Source organism: Lepisma saccharinum, chromosome 2 (assembly GCF_977018435.1).
Source record: "Lepisma saccharinum chromosome 2, izLepSacc3.1, whole genome shotgun sequence".
NCBI lineage: Eukaryota > Metazoa > Arthropoda > Insecta > Zygentoma > Lepismatidae > Lepisma > Lepisma saccharinum.
In genome coordinates this window covers 24167674-24191694 of record NC_139230.1, presented here as the reverse complement: position 1 = coordinate 24191694, position 24021 = coordinate 24167674, and the positions used below count along the sequence as shown (strand labels likewise).

At 37.7% G+C, this 24021-nt stretch overlaps 1 protein-coding gene across 1 annotated transcript in view; it reads right to left on the bottom strand.

Annotated features, from left to right (window-relative positions):
• LOC145983955 (mucolipin-3-like) overlaps positions 1-24021 on the bottom strand; it is a 67908-nt gene that overhangs the window by 22511 nt on the left and 21376 nt on the right. Inside the window, exons 5-6 of the mRNA XM_083117161.1 lie at positions 8976-9166; positions 2095-2191 (exon numbers count right to left, since the gene is read on the bottom strand). Of these exons, the coding sequence (XP_082973287.1) occupies positions 2095-2191; positions 8976-9166 (288 nt within the window). The remainder of the gene's footprint in view (positions 1-2094; positions 2192-8975; positions 9167-24021) is intronic.

The window sequence follows — 24021 nt, the reverse complement described above, 5'->3', positions numbered from 1 at the left end:
CTCACAACATGCATCCTGTGCATAACAGGTTGTATAACTACCAGGATAAATGGTGTTACCATCTCCTAGGAATCTTTGTGTCCGTTTGAGCTCTGTTTAAGATGAAAATTGGTGCAAATTCCAATAACAACCCCTTAGAAATAACGACCCTTTGCCCGGGAACTGTGAAAGGTCATTGTATCGAGAGTTGACTGTATCATGAAAATAGTGTAAATTCAAAATTTCATCAGTTTACCAAAACTGTTAAGTGATAGATGTTGCAACTGTATCATATGCAATTCTGCAAATTCCTTTGAGAAAAACTTTTGAGAGATTAATGTCATAGTTGCAATTTCACTCTTATTAACCCCTTGAATCCCAGCCTGTAGATAAGAGAGCAGGATCCCACGACCATGATAATTTAATAACAGTCTCGTAAATTGATTGATTTATTGATTTGTTGTTTTAAGTCCACTTTATGCACAGTAAGGCTAATTGGGACCGGACCTACAGTTTAAAGTGGGATCCGAACCACTTGTGCCTCCACCGGGTATCGAACCCGGGACCCCTTGATTACAAGGCGACAACGCTACCACTGCGCCATCGGGGAGGCCAACAGTCTCGTAAATGTTTCTCACATTAAAGTAATGGATAACATGATAGTCATTTAGTATTTATTTCTTTTTAATGCTGACCTCCACTGTGGATTGGTTATAACAGCATGCTACGATGACCAGGGCCCAAGGTTCATATCCCTGCCTGGGTAGTGGTGGCAAGGGGGGGGCAGTTGCCCCCCTCACTTTTGCCACTTTATCCACCGCACTATGCCAAATATTATATACAAAGGGAAATATACTTTTTTTTTGCCCCCACCCCTCAGTTTTGCCACCTTGCTCCCCTGGTTTTGGAACCAAATCGCCGCCACCGCTCCTGGGCATAGGTGTTCTTTGTGAGTGTCCCTTCGTCTATATCATCATATCATCGCTCCTCCTCATCTTCGCAATTGGCCAAAATTGGCAGAAAAGCCAAGTAAAATAAACTAAATCTATCAATCAATTATTTCTTTTTAAATCATTATTCACATAATTATTCTTTTTACAAAAAAAAAAAAAAATGCAACGAATTCGAACGTGCATCACTGAAAGGATCGTTCACGTATGTCCAATCTCCAACAGACTTTGTCTCGTCTTCCACAGCGGATATATCTGAATATTCAGACTCACTTTCCTCTTCTTCCAGAACATAATCTGACGAACTACTATCCTACTCTTCCATATTTTTCTGCTTCTGTTTACAAAATATGCAACAAAACAAAAACACACAGGTTAATAGCATGGTTACATACTTTCAGCAACAGATGGCATAACGAGTGTGATTTGCTCATTGCTTGCGATAGTCACATGCTCAAATGACGTACAGCAACACGTAGACTTCGGTCCTTCCCAACCAGAGGCATTCGTATGTTTTCTTGGCCATTACCATGCAAGAAGATTTCCTTGTCAGCCAATAGAACCAGCTCCTTATGGGCTGTACGTAGTGGTAGTCAAGAGGTAAAATGTAAAACTGAGGAACAAAACTTCTTGACCACAAGTATAATTTCTGACTTCTTGAGCTAATTGTTGATTTCTTTACATTTTTTTGACTTTCATGGCTTTCTTGACTGATAAGACATCCTGTCATATTTTCACTAAATTTTTACAAAAAACAATATTAATTTTATGTATACAATTTCAAGTATTGTGAAATGCAGTCAGAAACAAGAGTATTTGCATGGAGTAACAGTGAAATTTAAGATATAACCCAGTGTTTCAAAAGCACAAACTTAAGCAAACAAGAAGAATTCACAAAATATTACTCTCATACCAGTTTCTGATGATGATTAAAACATTTAAAACATAACGTGCAAGCAAACTAATGGGGGTAAATTAAACAGAACAAGGCTCATGGAAATAAATCTAAGTTTACAAATTAAGATTCGCGATGCTATGAAACATGCAATTTCTTAGCAAGTTTCAAATACAATGTATTTTATTACAAGAAGGGAAAGAGAAATTGCATTTTTAAATGTTGCATTAAAATCATATTGATACAAATGCCAAAATGAAGTATACTTACCAATGTATCTAACATCCCCATTGCAGTGCAGTCTGATTGGCTCTACAAACAAAGACAGGAGCACCTGTCCATCATGATCACTATTATCAAAGTTTATCTGCAAATAAAGTCACATTAAAAATACATAGACAGCTGTAATTCCTATTCCTGATTTAGACAACACACAAACATACATACTCACTTAGCATTGCTTATGGTATTTTCCTTCATTTTTAAACATGAGTTTACATAGCCAGGATATATGAAACATCTGTATATTCATAAGAACAAAACAGCAGAAGTATGCATTCAATTACAAACTCCAAATACAGCACATACTCAGTCTCATTCATATTTCAGGAATGTTAAAATGTCTGTTACAAATGCAATGCAGCTGTGACTTGTGTACTTTATGGGTATTTATAAAAATATTGGATCAGGAAAATTATCTTCAATTTAACTAAAAAATCTGTTCTAGCTTTAGTGAATCAGTGAATGCACGTGTGTGTGTGTCCTCACCCCCAACCACCCACTGACTGCACCTCCATCTTGAACCTCTCCAACCACCGAAATTGACATTCCTTCCAAAGGTCTTACCTTCTCCCCAGCCTCCACCCCTAACAATTTCCAGCTACTATTTGACATACGAACTTTCGCCCGCAGACTTAGGTGGACGTACTTTTGGGCCAAGAATCCCCCTCCAATGCTAATCCCTCAGACATACATCCCAGTCTCCTCCAATTCTGCCCCCCCTCCCCCATGACCCCCCCTCCCTTCCCAACAACCACCCCCCTCGAAAGATACATCACCTCTGTTGTCAACAATGTTTCCGACAGTACATACCTCCAAAAACCCTCTTCCCACCACAATCTAACCCCAGCCCAGCACCAACCCTCCGGTCCCTCCACAACAACCCAGACATCAAAATCCTCCCCGCCGATAAAGGGTCCACCACAGTAGTCAAGAACTCCTCTGACTACGTGGCGGAAGCCTCCCGCCAACTCTCTGATTCATCGACCTACAAGCCCACCACGGTTGATTCATCTACCACACACCTAGATAAAATTCGGGATTTTGTCCTCTCCCGAGGACCCCCTGAAGGCCTATCCAATTCCACCATCTCCTCACTCATACCTGACAACCCCCGCACCCCCACTTTCTACCTCCTCCCGAAAATTCACAAACCGAACAACCCCGGGAGACCCATAGTGTCCAGCTACAATTCACCGACTGAACGCATTTCAGCCTTTCTAGACTCTCACCTCCAACCCCTCATCCAAGCCCTGCCCTCCTACCTCCGTGACACCAACCACTTCCTTAACATCATCCAAAACTTACCATCCCTACCACCTAACACCATCATCACAACAGTTGATGTCACATCCCTCTACACCAATATTCCCCATGCCCATGGCCTCCGTGCCACGGAATCATTCCTTAACAGCCAACCCAAACCCCACAATCCCAGCACTCACTTCTTGATACAACTAGCCAACCTTGTACTTACCTGCAACAACTTCTGCTTCGGTGACCAACATTAGCTGCAGATATGTGGCACAGCTACCAGGGTAGCTACGATTTTTTGATTATGAAATTCCCTGACTTTTCCAGGTTTTCCAGACCAGAAATGAAATTTTTCCAGACATGTTTGTTGTCATGATTTTTGCTTTTCAACCTCATGTTTTTCAATTAAATATGCAGGCACGTTAATTATTATGAATATGAATATACACAGTTATTAGCTGAAAATTTACAAAGTGATTAATATAATGCTATTCAATGAAAAAATAACTAACTATTGTACTTCCCCATTTTCACTAAGTCATTACAATTAAGGTGGTGTAAAAAAATCAATAAAAAATGTTGCATACGAGGGTCACTATTTATTGATGAAGGAATTGGGAGCATAAAGGTAGAAACATTAATTTGCCTCAAACATCGCTCTGAAGCTCGCAAGTTGAACGCTCATTCACCCCACATTCCACCGGATGCCGAGTCGAGCAACAAGAATTTTCCATTTGGCTCTGCACAGTCAGCAAGGCAACGGCCCTCGCCAGCGGTGAGTGCACCTCCACTGTAAATTTCCATCTGCATCCAGGGATACCCCAGGTGCACAGTGGAGGTGCAAAGTCCACCAAGTTATGACTCAAATCCAACGTATAAAACCCCTGGCGATGGTAAATCGATCTCTCACTTCGCTCCAATATCACCACCAAACTGATCGACGAGAAGAGGACGACGGCCTGCTGAGAGATCGCGACACCACGAGGCGGCAACAAGCGAGAAGTCCATAAGCAGTCCAGATTAAGCCAGCCAAAGAATCTGCCAGCCATAAAACAAGTCGCCAAATTGTCTGTCGTCTCTTATCGTCATCTTCGATCTCTCCAGCGGGCACCTGTCACCGTCGCCAATGCCAGAAGCTGAGGGCCAGACCTACAGCAAGGGGTGAGTAGCGTTCAACACCACAGGCTCCCAACAATCCTTCATCAGTTCCCTCAAGGGTAGAGGTGGTTAGCCAAGTCAAACTTAAGACCTATCGTATTTATCTGAGCTACGTCCCAGCGTGACTCGATCCTGTACCTTACCCGACGTCACGCTACATTATATTTTGAGCCTTGGCAACACTGATTGAAGTTAGGCGTGATTTGACGTTTGCACTGAATCGTCTGGCATTATTGACCATAACATACTTCAAATGTTTTGTCAATAGCTTCATTTGTGTTGTTTATGTTGCCCTGGAGATTGCGCGACAACAATAAAATGGAATTAACTCGTGAACATTTTCGTGCGATGATTTTTTACGATTTTCGACGTGGATTATCAAGACAAGAGTGCATCGATCAACTTACTTCCACATTTGGCGATGAAGCCCCATCCTTTGCTACTGTGAAACGCTGGTATAACGAATTTAATCGTGGCCGCCATTCGCGCACCGACGAGATTCGCAAAGGTCATCCAAAATCAGTTGTTGTTCAAGAAAACATTGATGCTGTGCAAAACCTAATACTGCAAGATTGTCATGTGACATACTGTGAGATTGAGGCAACCATAGGCATTAGTTCCACCAGCATATATAAAATATTACATGATCATTTAGCTGTGAGAAAGGTATGTTCTCGTTGGATCCCACACAATTTGACACTCGCGTCAATTGGTGCAAACAAATGCTCAATAAATACAATCATGGTGCTTCAAAAGACGCATATAAGTTTGTACGTAACAGGTGACGAATCATGGATATATGCATATGAGCCGGAACGTAAACAGCAGTCGACTGTATGGGTGTTTCAAGATGAACCCAATCCAACAAAAGTTGTTCGCGCTCGAAGCACATCGAAACAAATGGTCGCCTGTTTTTTCGGGAAAACTGGTCATGTGGCAACTGTGCCTTTAGAGGAACGTAGAACGGTCAACTCTGAATGGTACACAACAATTTGTTTGCCAGAAGTCTTCGGTCAAATACGGAAAACAAACAAACGCCGTCGGATCATTCTTCATCGAGACAATGCCAGCTATCACACATCTCGTCTAACAACCGACTTTATGAACAGTCAAAAAATCGAATTGATCGGTCATCCGCCGTACAGTCCTGATTTGGCACACAATGACTTCTTCTTGTTCCAGAATGTCAAGAATAAATTGCGTGGACAACGATTTTCGTCGGCGGAAGACACAGTTGATGCATTCAAAAACCATATTATGGAGGTGTCTCAAGAAGATTTGAAAAACAGCTTTGACAAATGGTTCGAACAAATGCAAAAGTGTACTGACCATAAAGGAGAATACTTCGAAAAACAATAAAGCAGTTTTCAATGCCAAATTCCTGTTTTTTCATTGTTAGGCTCAAAATATAAATAGTGACCCTCGTATATCAAAGCTTTACAATGTAACCTGTATACAACCTCAATTAGCCTATATCAATACAAATGAGAAACATCAGAAAACTAGGTCATGTACCTTTAGAAAATATGCAATATTTTTAATGATTATATTTTTTAATTTATTGAAAATAGTAGGCTACATATTACGGAAATTCAGAACTTGAATGGGGCTGGTGACCAACCATACACCTAAAAAAAATATATATGCGGGCCATACTTTGGAATCAAAATATCTCCTTTATTTGAGTTTTCCACATGCTGGAACCAATTTTATATTACAGAAAACATCGAAATCTGTCTTTTAAAAGGTAACAGTTCCGAATGTTTTATGATTTGTTTTCAAATTTTCCTAGCAGGAAGACTAATTATCATAGAATTTTGGCAATCATTGTAACACGAAATTTGAACCTTCCTTAAAATCATTAGCACTATTTGGATTCGAAAAAAGTTATTTATGCTGAAACAAAAACTTCAAAATGACCTTACGAAATCATACACGCTTCCCACAGACAAGGTATTCTCCAGTTGACAAGCTACAGTAAGTATCATAAACTAGTGGGAATGAATGTAGAAATAAATCGGAATCTTAGTAGAGTGCATTCAGGGTCTTAATTTTAATTCTAAGACAACCAAACCTGACCTTCCTAACCTAACCACAAAAGCATAAATTCACAAAATCTTAAGTAATCGCTAAAACTCTGCAGTATGTGTTAACAGACATAAATTGAAATCGAACCATGTAAAAGTTGCATTTGTAGCATGATGAAATCATAATAAAACAAAAGGAACTTGGGCTCATTTTCACCACTTTTCAGCATAATCTCATTCTACATGCAAACAATACGTAAAATTACTATCGGCATGAAACCAACATTCCTAACCTAACAACGATATGTGACCAGCGTACGTTTAATTCCTCTATTTCACACCAGTTTGTAAAAAATAAATTCGTTCTACATGCACAAAACACGTGCATATTCGAATAATGACGTCACTGATACTGCATAAAATCACTAATTTCTCGGTTGTAAGACATCTCTGCAATGTAAAAACTACGACAACGGGCATATGAACTAGTTGATCAGGTTGCTTCTGAACGGGTCGCAAACGAAGGACTCAAATTCACAGAATGGGTTCATGGGGGGAACAAAGTAGCGAGTCCCTTTGTTTTTACTCGGCGTCTGCACCCGTCCAGTGTGACGTCAACCACAGCCAGTTACGTGAAATTCTGCTCTTCAAGCTTTATTGCAGATCCAAAACCAATGAACTGTCCGAACACCAACCTGCTCCGCTTCACGTATCAAAAGAGAACGGGTTCCGAAAGGGTGTGTTCTTGAAGAAAGAAAATTTCCTCACCACACACAAAGCTAAAGCAACATTTTTTCCGCAAGAAATTCTGAGGATGGCTGGTGCGTAGGTTTCGTCTTGAGTAGCTTGTTCTCTAAGGAAAAATCTCATGCCTCTCCAAATTCCGGTCTTGAACAGATTCACAAGAACAAGTCGCAAAATGAACGGATCCAAGAACCTAGATCCGAGAGTGAATAAATATAGAATTGAAATGCGAAGGAACCATAATTTTGTACGTAACAGACTAGAAGTCATAATGACGAGAGGAACAAGTTTCTGAACTGAATCTTTTGGGGGGACTGGAATCACAAGAACCGAATTCGGAAGTGGAAATGAACCGTTCGTTCATTTTGTAACTGTTTCTCCTTTAACTCCAAAATGCGCGTAAATTCCAGAAAATATGCAAAATTCCCTGACTATTCCCTGACTTTTCCCTGACCAACCAAATTCCCTGACTTTTCCCTGTTTTCCAGGTTTTCCAGTCGCGTAGCAACCCTGAGCTACGGGTACCCACATGGCCCCCTCTTATGCCAACCGGTTCATGGGCAGGCTGGAACAGGAATTCCTTGACTCCCAGCAACTGAAACCACTCCTCTGGCTAAGATTCATAGATGACATTTTCCTCCTCTGGACACATGGCGAACCCTCCCTCACTACATTCCTAAACCAACTGAACGACTTCACTACCCTCAAATTCACCTGGTTCCACTCCAAAGACCAAGTGACCTTCCTAGATGTAGACATCCACATTGCGAGAAACCACTTGGAAACTTCCATACACATCAAACCTACCAACCACCTCCAGTATCTCCACTACTTCAGCTCACACCCCTACCACACCAAAAAAGCCATCCCATTTTCCCTTGCTCTCAGAGGCCAGCCCCTCAACTCATCCCCCTCATCCTGCCAAAAATACAACCTTTCGGGATAAACCAAGGGTCATCTTCCATCGCCCCAACCCCCCCCCCCCAACCTCCAAAACATCTTGGTCCGAAACACTCCCACCCCTTCCACACCACTCCCCCCAGCTCACAGATGCAACAAACCCAGATGCAAGACCTGCCCCATACTTATCACCTCCCCCACCCTTCTGATCCCCACAGTGGCAGATGAGTTCACCCTTCACCCTAAGGGCACCTGCCACTCATCCAACCTCATCTGCCAAATCTGCAGCAACTTCTTCCTTGGCGAAACCTCCACCCCCTGAACCTTAGGATCAATAACCATCGCTCCTACACCCAAAACTCTGACTTCACAGTTGCCATCCACACCAACAGCCATAACACCCCACACACACAGACATGTCTTTCCGCAGGCGATGGGAAAGGGCCTATATATCAGGCATGCACGCCAATATACCCCCCAGACTCAACTTAGCAAACCAAAAACACTTTCCCCTCCTCCCTGAAACTACCCACCCAATATGCAGTAAACACTGGTGAAAGTACATTTGTTTTCTATCAACTGTTTCTGGCAACACTGACTGTAGAGTCAGTATGGTCAGTATTCTGTGCTTCTAAACTACGTAACACCGACTTTTCTTTCTTCTCCGTTGACAATGCGACATATGTCGCGAAATATCTAACTATTTATTTACGTGTGGTAAGTGTTTACTGTCTCCTTCATCACTTGTATATATAAGCAGTTTTAACATAATCTAAAGTATAAACTAACCTGAATGTTGAACCGATAACAATCAGGTGGTGTCAATGGTCCAGCTGCCTTGAAGTTTACAGTCTTGATAGAAAACTTTAATACTGCTCTTGTCAAAGCAGAAAAATTTATCACAAACTCTGCTTTTTCTAAATAAGCTTTGGAAAATGAAATATCGCTCATATTAGCTCTAACTGAAATGTTTAAACAACCTGAAAAATAAACATAATAAAGTGATAAATGTATATAATGAAATTCACCAGAGCTGCAAATAATAATAATTATTATTAATATGTGATCACTTATAAATCTATAAATCGTACAATATACTAGATTTGTAATAGAATTAGGTGTTATGTGGCATGAAACAAGGAAAAAATAGTGACCATAGAACTGATAATGTATTACTACTAACAAGGAAGTATCATGACTGAAACTGCTGATTCTAATCACTCTTCTGTTTGTGTGAAGTTCCATCATAACACATATTTCACTAATAATTTATTTTATACAGGAAGGGAATTCAGAATATTTATGTCATTTACATGGTTTTGAATGCTGAATTTAATAATGCAGCTTCTATTAAGAATTTTTAAGTTTAATGGTGTGATGTTTTCTGGTAAGATGTTTACAAATGTTGCTAAGAAAATGCAAACACAATATAAGAAGAAAAATTATGGATGATTCACACCCCTCACAAACAACAAGAGAAAATCACTAATACTATCAAAACCTCTCATCCCAGAGGAGGGAAGATACATTTTAGATGCAAAATTGTTATTTATGCAAAACAAAACATGCATATGTTAACAGTTTTTAATTTTCCCATTACATAGGGATGTGACGAAACTGAAAATTTACCGATGCCGATGTACTCACCGATAATTTTTGGAACCGATACCAATGCCGATATTTAACCGATGCCGATACATAAGATTATTAAACAGAAATGGGATGTTATTTTCAGCATGTCAAAAATAAATTTGCTATGTACATTTCTATTGCATATATATTCTCAAGAGATGTGAATGTACATTTGCATCTACAAAATGTCATGTGAACCTTTAAGAAGAACTTGGATTCTCAAGAGATTTAACATTAGTACACAAGCAGTTCTTTGAAATGCAAAATGAATTCCTGTTCTGCCAGATTCAACTTCAGAAACACGAGATTTGGAAGCACTTCAGGAAGTAACCTACTTCTTCTCTTATCGCAAATCTGTTCAACAACACTGAACACTCAATCACTGAATACTGATGCAGCAGGTATGCCCAAGTATTTTCTCAGCACTTGCTTCAGGTTTGAATATTCATTTTTGAATTTCCAATACAACAGCAGATCCTGGTTCAGCAAGGTACTGTTTATTTCCGATTTATTGTTAGGTTGATCCTCTGAATGAGAGTTTGCAATAATTTTATTACAAAAACTCTACAATAATGACGAATCTAACCAAATTTTCAATAAATCTTACAAAACTAAAATATAAAACTCATTAGAAGGTAAAAACTCTAGTATAATCTGTACCGGTTTAAATATCGGATTTTTGCCGATGCCGATGTGTCAATTTCTGCCGATTTTCATACATCTGTAATCGGCTTCGGCACATCCCTACCATTACATATCATATTTACATAACATTGTTATCCATAATTTCTGAGAGATCCTTAATATATTTTGAACACTTATTACATGATTTTGACACAAAAATTTCCTGTTTACAGTTAAACGTCATAATGGATCTCAAAAATAAGCTGGCAGGACACAAATTCAAAATGGGCAAAACAAAAATGCCTGTTTACAAATACTGTATCTAGTTTATCTAAGCAATGGATGACTTCTGCTTGCATACACTGCAAATAACAAATTAATTCATATACTTTTTTCTTTATTTAATAACAGCATGATAGTATTATGCTTACAAAACATACCATAAGTTTTACTCACCATAGATGTTATAGTTTCTGGTCAGCTACCAACCCTTCTCAGGCAAGCAATCCACTAAAAGGCAGTCCCTAAAAGGTGTCTATTCTCTGCTTCATATAATTCTTGATAATTCTCATTTCTCGTGAGATAATCTATACTTTCTCCCTGATTTAATTAAAGGTTCAACTTATTAAATGTAATTCCTTGATTACCTTGTTACATTACACATTAAAAATCATAATATGTTGATTCATTTTTACTAATTTCCTGTATTAAAATGCATACAACTATTCCATTTTTGTAGTGAATGTCACAATTATGGATGCACTTAACAAATTGGCAACTTTTCTTCTCTGATGTTTTGATTATTCCACATTCCTCTTAAAACCTGTAGTGAATTTGGGTTCACTCATTAATATTTGGTATCCTTCACTAAGTGGTAAGTCTACGAATCAGTAAAGAACTAGAACTAGCATCTTCTACCATAGCATGGCTACAAAAACAGTCTGTGACTTTTTGGATCTACTGACACTTCTACATTTTGAGTCTGCAAAGTACTAAATTTCCTGACTCTTCTTGGGTATTGAGAATTTCTGAGTTTGCATCTGCCCTACATAAGAAATTTTGCTTTTAAACCTGAATTTACTTACACTATCTAGCAACACTGCTAAGATATTAATTCTAAATGGAAACCAATCCAGCCTGATTCACAATTGGCCAGGGTTGCAATGTGTACAGAAGGTTCCATTCAGAAGTCCTGTTCCATTGCAAAATTATAACATATAAAGGAAAATAGTGACTGTGCTCACAAAATATGAAGCTAAGCTAGTGATGCAAACTATTCGCTGAAACTTGCTACAAAAACTACAAATTATACCAAAATTTCATCCAATTTTCATCGTGAAAAGAAACCACCATTGTCAAAATTAACATTGGAATACCACAGCAGCCTCAGTACCTAAACACCAGGCCAGGGTGTCGACAATTTTATATAAAAAAATTCCCTGACTTTTCCAGGACTTTCTAGAACTAGAACCAATATTTTCCAATTAATGGACATAAACATATGTGCAAGGTCAACTTGCACACTTACAATCCCACATAAAAAGTTTTACAACATTCACTCCTCACTTTTTTAAGTAATAACGTGAGAAGGGAAACTGAACAGTGACTGTTAGGTACAGAGAGGGAAGAAAGTATCAAGGTGGGGTGAGCTTTAAGTTATACTTGACACATATTGATTAATGATTAACAGAATTCCTTTTTAAAAAACATCATAATTATAGTTTAAATAATACATAATTATAGTAAAATTTAGTAATATGTTAGTCCAGAACATAACTTTTCCATTTGTAGGACATTTAAATTCTTATTGTTGAACAAATAAAATTAAAATCACCAATCCATTTGTAATTCAGAAGAAAGGTTTAAAAGTATACCAAATCCAGTATAAAAAGATTTGGAAATTTGGAGGAGTGTAAATCTGGTGATAAGATAAGCTATGACAGGCACGTATCCAGGAATTCCTTTCGGGGGGGCTGAACATCATCTTTTTAAAGGGTATAGATAGAACCTCACAATTGTATGTTTAAGGCCAGTGGTGGCCATTGGGTATCAAAATGGGGGGGAGGGGGCTGCAAGGAAAGTTTGCTTTTTCTTGGTAGACAAGGCCTAGGATTACGAGGCAAAAAAATGGGGAACAACAATCCCCTAAATCGATGCCACTGTTTAAGGCTGCCATTTTTATCAGGATGTGAAATTGGAACGTTTTTTACCACTCGACTCCCCTGTTTCCATGCATTAACATTGTGTGCCGGAACCAGAGTATGTGTTTTTGTCCATTTCTTCTCATCAGGCATCAAAACATCTATGGTGTCTTGAGTGTTTTTACGAAGCTGTTACACATGCACAGGATGGACAATTCACTCGACAACGCGAGATTCAAGCTGTGGGCTGCGAACTGGATGCAGCCAGTTTTCGAATATTTCTCTCTGATTCGAGCCTGAACACCACTAATATGTCTTGTCCTTCCATGTTTGCAGCTTTTATAAAAGCCGAAACCCACCAAATTGTTCATATTCAGGCCCAACACATCTAATGCTTCGTCTCCCAATATGATCAAATGCTTAGTCATTTATTTCTAGTGATATGCCCAATGGAGGATTGGTGAGTCATAACCCCATTTGATCCAGTATTCCTTAAAAAAAGAACGTCAAAGACAGGAAAAGATGGCAAAATGAGGACTGACTACCAAAAATACGTAGCATTCGTAACCCGTCTCCCATCTGATAATCCTGGGTATGCCATTCTTTATCTAGGATACATTTTTTTAAAATCAACTCACCAGAAGTTTTTATCATTTTGTATTGAAGACATAAGTAAGATGCGTTCTTCCTGCAGGTTTGGATATTATCCTTTAGGGTGCTGTTGCCTGCCTTCGGACCTAACCTTAATAAAGTCCTAATTTCCCATCCTTGTTACTTGCATCTTCAAGACTTAGGAAGATTTCTGACCGAAGGGACATGCGATACATGTTGTATGGAATGAGCCAATCAACAGCAACGTTTCACACTGTAGCTACACAAAGGCCGCACAAACCAACGTTCGGCTTGTGAAATCCTCAGGTGACACGGTGTGAAATCTCCCTTAGTAGGTCACTGTCATCGTCACCTCGAAGCGGCAGCTCGTGTTGACTACAGAAGTAAAATGTCTCCTCAACTGGTGGGAATACCCCTCAGTTTTCTTCTATCTCCTATATTTCCTGCGCTTGTTAATTAAACTGGTAACATCTTATGATTTGACATACACAGAACATGTAATATGTATACATTTTAGCACAAAATCAGTCTAACTCAAGGGTGGCTCAGTGGGTCAGTTGGTTGAGCAATAGCATGGTATGCCAGAGCCCTGATTCGGGTCCTGGTAGAACCTGAAATTTCCGCTAAAATAACTACATATGCAACATCTTCTCTTTCTCTTCTCAACATTCGTAAAATTTTCGGATGTTTCTTCATGGTAGTTGTGAGTGCGAATCCAGTAGGCTTAAACAAAAGTATTTTTTTATGCCATGAAGTTCTCGGACTGCATACATGAAATTTTGTTTGGGCACAACTAAACCATCACTCAAAACTTTGATTTTCAGTTGATCTGTGAAGCTTAGTTCTTTTTAATAAACCGCTGAAATATTCAATTTAGAGAGAGAGACCTTCGATCTCTTTGGCCTTCGACCTGAACTAGCACTACACTGACTGATTACTAATCGACTGTATGAATTGTCATACTCTGAAGTCTCATTAACCGATTTTGTTGTACAGATCAACTGGTAAATTGAAGCCACATATTTATATCCTCATTATATTCTAGAATGTTCCGCAGATAAAACAATTCATTAATATTGCCAGTAGTTAGACTCCTTCTCTTATTCAAGAACGTTCCCTCTTGCATTTTCCAGAGATTAAAAATTACAACGAATCGTCCTACTTGTGGCACTACCTTTGTTGTGCAGCTTCCAAAAAAGGTTTGCTGCGACAACACTGAAAGAGCAAGGAAAGTTTCTGTGCAATATTATCAACAAAAGGGTTATAGAACATTCTCCGTCTTGTCTCTATAATTATGTATCTCCTTAAATTATCATCACATTATTCAAGAAGACAAAGACATAATTTTATGTAGTGTAAACTGAAAATTTCCTGTTTGTGTGTGTGTGGGGGGCAGGGTGCTCAAGGCCCCTGATCCCCACCTTGGATACATGCTATTGACAATAACAGGGTTATAGAACATTCTCCGCCTTGTCTTTATAATTATGTATCTCCTTAAATTATAGTCACATTATTCAAGAAGACAAAAACAATTTTATGTAGAATAAAAAAAAAAATCCTGAGGGGGGCTCAAGCCCCTGATCCCCACCTTACATACATGCTATTAACAATAACAAGGTTATAGAACATTCTCCGTCTTACATCTATAATTATTACTCTCAAATTATCATCATATTATTCAACTACATTTAACCTAATTTTATCTAACGTAAACATAAAAAATCCTGAAGGGAAGGCTCGAGCTCCTTGATCCGCATCTTGGATATGTACTACTAACAATAACAAGGTTATAGAACATTCTCCGTCTTGCTTCAATAATTATTTATCTCCTTAAATTATCGTCACATTATTCAAGAAGCCAATAGCCTAATTTTATCTAGTGTAAACTGAAACATTTCCGGGGGGGGGGGGGGAGCTCGAGCCCCTGATCCCCACCTTGGATACGCGGTATTAACAATAACAGGGTTATAAAACATTCCCCATCTTGCCTCAATAGTTATTTCTCTCCTTAAATAATTGTCACATTATTCAAGAAGCCAAAAACCTAATTTTATCTAGTGTAAACTGACAAATTTACTGGGAGAGGGGGGGCTCGAGCCCCCTAAGCCCCCCCCTTGGATACGTGCCTGAGCTATGACAATCAAAAAACTTGTTGTGGACAGAAATCATTATTTAACATGCAGGCCAGAAGCAAAGATGATTAACACCTGCTATAGCAAATGTATTCATTGAGGCTCCTGACTTTTAAGCATCATCTATTGTAGGAGTCCTATTTCAAAAGCAATTTTTCCAAAAAAAGAGTAACCTTCCAGGACTTCTCCACACCAGCAGCGCCAGGATTATTCATCTAGGGGTGCTGAGGGGGTGCGGAAAGAAATTTAGAGGGTGCGATTCTGAAAATAAGGAAACCATGAAACATGCATGCAACCTTTCAAAACTGGGGGAGCAAGGTGCCAAACTGGGAGGGGGGGGCCAAGGACAGTTTACTTTCCCTTGGTAGATAAGGTTTAGCATAGTGCAGGGGCAAAAATAGCAAAAAGCAGGGGCAACTGCATCCCTAATCGCCGCCATTGATTAACATAAACTACTGACTGAAATTAAAATATATGTGTGAAAGATATAACTTTAGATTGACATTCATTTTCCAGGGATGCTGCCCCCCCTTAAAAACACAATTTTTGAACCTTTTCAATGTCATAAATGGAGGTACAAAATACATAGTACATTGTACCTTCCGTCTGCCACAAGACAAAACGCGAAGAGCACAGCAACTGTGTCATCTTTAAAGTCCCTTCTGCCGCATTATCCCCAACAACGAACTGTAAAATTTATTCGTGAACATTGGGCCTCTTCTTAACAGTTTTTGAAAAAAATTGAAATGGTACGTTTACTAGACATGTTACGTGGAACAAATACATAGAACGTATTAAGATGAAAAATACCTTTCGTATTATAACTCGCATTAAATAATTTCCCCGAGCACGACCTGGTGATACCTTAAAAGCAGCTGACATTTTTGCTCCAGTGTAAGGAAGAACAAGTAGGCGGATATTAAACTGTTTATCAACAATGCAAAAAAGTAAAACATAACTCACATTAAGCTATAGGCAATTATCAACAACCACAAACAGACCACTTGAAGAAAGAAGAAAAAAATCATAACAACAATGCTGAGGAAAGAAAAAAATGGTCGCTGATCTTCATAGAGGTTGCCGCCAGTGCAGAAAAGTATGTATATCAGCACCTGTTTCAGTGCTTGCCTGTTGCACACAATAATAACGGTCTTACTTCAGTACCGTATCAATCCATAGGATTGTATGTTTATTTTATTAAGTCTCTCTGAACGCTTCATGTTGACCAGGGCATTCACTTGTTTTTCTCTCAGCTGTCTCAAGCCTCTTAGGCATGTTTACAATGCATTGTGTTGTGCCATGCAAACCTCCTGAGCATTCAGGAAATAGGTAACACTTCTGGGTTTGGTGTCAGCGGTTTGCATGGTAGCAATTATAATAAACACGATTCGGCGATTCGGCATCGAGGAAGAGCTCGATGGCCAGGGAATATAGAGGTGAGACAAGCTGGGAAGTGACTGGACTTTGGGAATTGAGTTGGTAGAGAGAGGAGGTCAGCAAGACAGGAGGTCGATAGTGGAAGCACGCTTTGGTCAACACTTAGAGAGAAGCTTACAGAGGACTTCGCTATTTTCGATTCAGCTCAGAGACTTCAGTTAGACAGGTAATTATCCTACACCCAGCCATGATACAGGTTCAACGGTTCACAAAATCCAACGAGTTGCCATCTTTTCAGTAGTTTAATTCCTTTGTGTAATTTGTACCTTTCGCATGCCAAGCAATAACTCGTCATGTCAATGACGAGTGGTCTCATCAAGAGGATGAATGATGAGTAGTTACATCACCCCATCAGTTAACTGGTTAACCTGCTAGATACTTTTAAGATCCCACGAACTTTAAGGTTCGTTACGTGGTGGATTTGCTGGGGCTTCTCATGCATTTTTTCGGAAATGCGATGAGAAAAGAGTTTGTTAGCCAGTTTAAAAATTCAACCCCACCCCAACTTTCGTTACGTGGTGGAGATTTGCGGGTCTTTTCATTTTTTTTAGAAATGAAAAGAAATTTTTAACCAGTTTAAATTCAATCCCACCCCAAAATTTTGCTCATTTATTTAGTTTTGTTAGTATGTCCTTGCCATATTTTATTGTGAAAATACATAGGGCTTAAAGCTTTTGCATTTATGGGGGGAGAAGAATTTATATATGCCATGATAGATGTTTAGTCTAACATGAGGATGAATTCGATTAAATTTATCGACCTCGAGTCTGGGTCGATAATCAGCGAAATGTAAGAATGCGGAGGAACTGCGGCCTAGCTCCGTCGCGGTTACCCGCGTCGGACTGGCGCTTTGGTATCAGGAGCGTCCGGCATTCCGCGTGGCGGAAGGTTCCATGTCGGATTTTAGGGAGGCCCATTTCATCAAAAATGTGGCCGGCCCAGGGACGTCCGTGGACGATTCCCTATCAATCTGCTCCTGGTCGCTCTGTGGTTCACTCACGAACCCGGTACCATGGCTACGACAAATTCCCACCTGGGAAATTTTTATCATCCGGAATTTTAAATAAGGAATAAGGAAAAGGCATTTAGATTTGAAGATTTCTTGCATTGACAGTGATTTAGAATTTTTTTTTTACATAATCTTGAATACGAAAATTATTACAACGTTGGTTATGAGGATGCAGTAAGCTACAGTGAACAGTAAACGATTTTACCCTTAACATTTTAATTAATTAACAACGTGGATTAAAAGTGGATTTTAAAGTTATTTATGAATGAGGAAAATAAATTAGTGCCACCGAGTTAGAGTCAATCGGCACTATAGTGCATTTTAACGAGTCATAGCACAGAGTATGCTTGTTTGAGTCAATATTTTGTTTTTGTAATTATTATTAATTGAAATTCCTTAAAAGTTTAATTTAAATTTGGTTCAAAACTGACCGTAACTTGTAAAGGATTTAGAATGCTTGAACTATGACTGCTAAGACTTTTGCAACGAGGATATTACATTTTTATATACATATATAGTTTTGGGAACGAATAAGGCCCCGAGGACCACTCATTTATATTCTTAATGACTGAAGTCTCCTAGCACCTCATGAAGGGAGCTTAGATTAAGGAGATAGTCAAGTTTATACGAGATAGTCACTTGCCTTACGTTACCTTAACTTACGCATACATTGCCTGAAAATTTTTAATTCATGTTAATATGAAAAGAAACGAAACGCCAATTATATTCCTCGACACGCTGTACAATTATGTCCGCTATTACGCCAAGCGTATATAGTTAGAGTGGCGTACCGTGATTTAGGGTATAAACCGCCCGATTAATTAAAAGTTCTAGTTGAGAAGTGATAGATGTATAATTAGGCTGCAGTGACGAGAGATGTCCGTTCACAGGTAAGCAGTAGTGACGAGAATGAGTCCGTACACAGATATACATATACTTATATGCTTTAAGCAAAGTTAGGCACAGCCAACTTATTTTGAATAACTAGAAGAGAATTAGGAGAGCATCACACGGCGTGGACGTTTCTCACATATTAACGAGATTTTATTGTTAGTTTATATTTATATATTTTTTTTCCTGTCCGAAACATTGTTTCGTTTGACAGTTGAATATTTATCCTTAGCACGTTGTAGCTTCGAATGTTAAAAACTTTAAAATGCAGATTATTTTAAAATCTTAAAATATAAATATTGCAATTTTTGCTCCAAGTTACGGCATTTATTAAAGTGAAACAGGTCTAATATATTAAATCCACTCGCGTAACATAATAATAATTTATAATAAAATAGCACTAATAATATTAAAGATTAAAAGCAGACTTATTATTTAATAATGTGCCGTAGGCGCAAAAGTTTTTGCAGTATGTAATAATACTCGCTCAGCGAATATGTCACTAGAATTTTATAGTTACTCTTCAGAAGAAGGTATATGATTATATTAGCAAAGTTTATTTTAAGCGCCAGTTATGAGAATATTTATATTATATGAATATGTAGACGTCGACGTCAAGATTTTTTGCGCTCCTATTACAAGTATTTTCCTTCGGATATTGGATCATGACCGATAATCCTGGAAATCCATTCTGCCATCGCAGAATGATAATGAGTAAACCACAACGGTTTTAGTTTAAAGCTTTGCCACAATAATATGCTAAGCATATTTTAGAATGAGTAGAGAGAATTAAAGATTCTTCAAGTTTTAGTGATGTTAGTATTTTAATGCATTTAAAGATCGCATAAATAATAATTATTTTATTTCAGGTAGTCAGGAGTAAATCAGTCTCAATTTTTTACGGTTCGATTGATTTCAAAGAATTTAAACATAACGTTAACACCTGAAAGTAGATAAGAGAAGTTTGCAGTAAAATTTAAAATAAGATAAGTTAAACAGTGCTAATAAATTTAGAGAATAAATAAATAAATAAATTACGCAGATAAATTGAGCCTAGTGTCAGAAATAATTAAAGTTGAGTTAAAATATCTACTACTTAGACTAGGCAGGCTTAAAGTACGTGTTAGTTTTGAACAACTGTTTGTTTTGATTGCCTAAGCAACATGAAAATCATTGCGATTTTAGTTATTTTAAACGGATTACTTCCACACGTAAAAGCTTCTAATTTTATTTATCTGTTGAACAAGTCCTTTGACTATTCTTATAATATAATTACAATTTTATTATTAACAATATTTATTATTAGTATTTTTATAATTTTCATAATCTGTTATTTTCAATGTCACCGCAAGAAATCTATTACTTATGACCATGAGTGTACCAACGAATTACCGTTAAGCAAACTTAATGATTCACCGCCCATTGAGCAGATTTACGACGATATTGCACCGATTGTTGAAGTGGTACCATTAAAAACGAGTCATCCGCCACTACCGCCTCCATTGCCTCAGTCCATTATTATTCAACCTAGGGTACAACAAGAAGTTCAGGATGCATCCAGAAATAGTTTAGTCACTAAAGACAATAGTATAGATTTGCCGAAGAATATTTTATCCGTTAAAGATAGAGTTCAGACATTTGCCGTAAGCAAGGATCCTAATTTTGTTCAAAACAGTTGCAACACACTGTGTTCAGCCAGTTGTAAAAGTTATAGAGTTATTTGCGAATCAGTCACCAGTAAAAGCCGAGAAAGTTTCAAGTGTTACTTTAAAAGCAGAAAGTAAGCCAAATTTTCAGTTTCCCGAACCTGTTGTATCATTTACAGACCATATTTTCTACGACTTCACATTCGCCTAGAATTTTATATTCATTACGATTTAAATTTTAAGTATAATTCATTTTTTACGTTTGATTGTACTTTATGCAAGGTTTATTAGTCATTTAGTTTGCTAACAGCTTCCCAACTGTTGTTATTACGAGCGCGGAAGTGTTCTAGTAACACGCTGTCGCAAGCACAACGAAGTTTTTCTCTTTCTATCCCATTTATTACGTCATTTCATAAGTCCTTGACTTTATTTCGAACTCCCGCAGCGCTTACTAAACCTTGTTCGTAGTAAGTTAAAGTTTTGTAAACAGTTACGCGTCATTCAATGTGTCAGCGAACCATCGCCTTGCATTTTCTCTCTCCGTCCCTTTTGCCTGCTGCTCGAAGCAGCGACCTTTTTCCCTTCCACCTCCCGAACGGAACCCGAACTTCCCCGAAGTCGCCGATCACGGCAGCGAACTTGCAGAGCTCTCGTTGTCGCCATAGAGAAATTTTCAGTTACGTCCAGCGACCACAAATGCAACCTTGCACAATTTAGAATGTCTGGTATCAGCGAATTCCTTTTCTGCACTCAAGCGCTATCCCGAGTACTTTGAACACGCTAGAAGCTTAGAAAACACTTAGCATTGAGATTACATCAGCCAGGGGCGGTCGTCCATTAAAATTTTAGGGGATCAGTTTAGTTACGCATATAGCCATCAGAATTTGATTTTTACGATAGAAGTTCATGTAAACAAGGTTAGGGATATTTTGTTCTATATAGATAAATTTTTACCGTAAAACGTCGCATTTATGCACTTCAGACTACTCACGACCAATAATTTTCAAAGGAACAACAAGACGAATTTTTTTTTTTTGTGTTTTTCTCGCAAAATTTTCCCGTTTTTCATAGATATATTTATAGTAAGTAAAATTTTAGGGAACTCGACGTACATTTGGTTTAAATCAGGATAAAGATAAACGACATTTTGATAAAATCAGGGAAATTTCTACAAAAGGGCAATTTTAGCACTTTATGCACTTAGAATAATCAAGATTATTAGCAACATGCCAGGCTAAGCCTCGGTGATTGGCACAGGCATGTGCAGCAAAAGTCGCCACGGCATCGTTAGCCTTTCCGAATTTAAACAGTGTGGTTTACCACAAATGTTATAACTTGAGAATTTATTATTATTATTAATATTTATTATTAGGAAATTTAGCTTACTTACCCAATTTGCATCTTATTCGACAATGCAGCAATAAATTCATTACTTCTTACTGATTAACTTCGTGTTAATGTTAGTACAGTAGGTAGTAACTAGTAATTTCTATTTATATTTTAATATATAGCATAACTATTCTCTATCTATTTTGTTTAAACAAACCTAAGGGATTGACACACCATTCTTATATGAGTCAAGTATACCTTTCCGCGGCGGGTCTGTTTACACGACCAAGTGATTTGAGGTATACGGCGGACTCAAGAAGTTTTGAGTGGATACATTTCTTTTGTTTAAAGGAAATTTGAAATTGAGAAAGTTTTTCATTATTTTTATTGTGTTTCAAATTTGAATATCACCTTTTTTAATTCCCTGATGCTATATTTGTTACCACCTGGAGTTTCAACGAAACTCAGAAGTAGCATTTAGAACATGCTTGCAACACTTATTTTGTTTATTAATTTTACATTTTGTAATTTTGAAGTGAAGTCTATTACTGACAATAAATTATTTCAGTTTATTAGGACACGTAATGGTATTTTTATCAGGCTCAGGTCAATTTATTGTTATTCAGAATTTGAATAATAATTTGAACACGCACAGATCAATTCAGCTTAACGAAGGGGAATCTTTATTTTTTAATTATCAGGATTTTTCGCAAATTATTGTGGATCAACAAATTTTACACACAAGAATTTTAGCTTTCGAACAAGTCAGAATGCAGGAAATTGAGTTACTACCTAATATTCCCAAGAATTTATCTGATTTCACTATTCCCCAATGGACTCCGCTTGAACTTGCTTTAAAACAACTTAATCAATCAATTAGTAAGAACATTTCATTTCAAGAATTAGTCCTAAACCCTTTGCCCATGTCGATATTAGTTTTTGTTATTTGGAATGTTTTATTAACCGCAACCCTAGGATATTATTTGTATAAGCATTCTCAGCTTGCGAAACAGATTAATTCAGAGCAGCGCAGTAATAATTAATAGGTTAAGGCAACACATTAATCATGGACATTAATATTTTAATTACGGTTGGATATTTTATTTAAATTTTCCTTATTTATTTTCAAAGAGTTATGGCAATTATTTTATATATTTATTTAATTTATTTTATTTTGATGAGACAATTTAATTTGATTTTAAAGAAAAGGCAGTGGAAATAAGTTGGTTTTGTGTACATGCATACTTGAATTATATATCCCCATCCTATTGCAATTTCCTTTCTTTGTCATAATTTTCCCTTTATTCAACCTAACCTGTCTATACGGAACGCCAGGGACAAGCAATGCCTACACCATCCATGGGCATTTTTCATTACGGACATCCGCAGGCAGTCTACTATTACCAGGCAGAAAGACTGAGTATCATTTTACGAGGGAGACATGCAGACATTTTAAGTACTATTTCAAGAAGAGATTCGTCACCACCAATTTGAGGAAGACATGCAGACATTTCTAATTACTACACGGAGACTACCTTTTACAGGAAGGATGTAGTCAACCATACATTTTCCAGTATAGCGGACTATACATTATCAACAACACCTAGTGATGGAGCTAGATAAAATTTCCCTCCACACTGTTTTGCAGTTCGAACAACAATTTTTCCCCATCTCCCAAGTTCTACGGGTAATTTACTACATTTTTACATTGCCCCAATGCAGTCAAGACGACAAGCAATCCAGAAAGAAGAGGAAGCAGAGAAAACATACATTCTACAACCAGCAGTTCTGGTCACAAACAATAATTACAGAATTGTGCTACAGTGTTTCTACACATACACATGTGAGCTCCTATCATGTGTATCTATTTGGTCATTTAACATGCATTATGGGAAACAGTACTTTTCCATAGTCCTTATATACATTTTCAGTTTTGTGTCATGCATAAGAACTAGTTTTATATGCATTTAAGTTTACATTATACTGCAAGGAAGCGACAAGCATCAGTGGTGTCAATTGGCCAGTGCATCAATTAGTGCATATTTTTGTTTTAAGAAGAAGCTTTTTATAATGGATATCCAATTGCACATGCAAGCTATAACAAGCATAGCTACAGTACTTTCAAACATTGCAGACAGTATGCTTTAGTTTTATGCAAATGTTTTTTCCAAATAGTTAATTGTGTTTCACCAATATGGTACATAATTAAAAATACAATTGCACATTGAACATTTTCTGATATTTTCAATCAGAGTAGACAGTTGATAAAATACTGCAAGATTATTTTTTTTATGTGTGTGCAGACATACAAAGGTATTCACCAAGCCATATATATGTATACAGTGTACAGATTAACGTAGAAAAGAAAATGGAACGCTATAA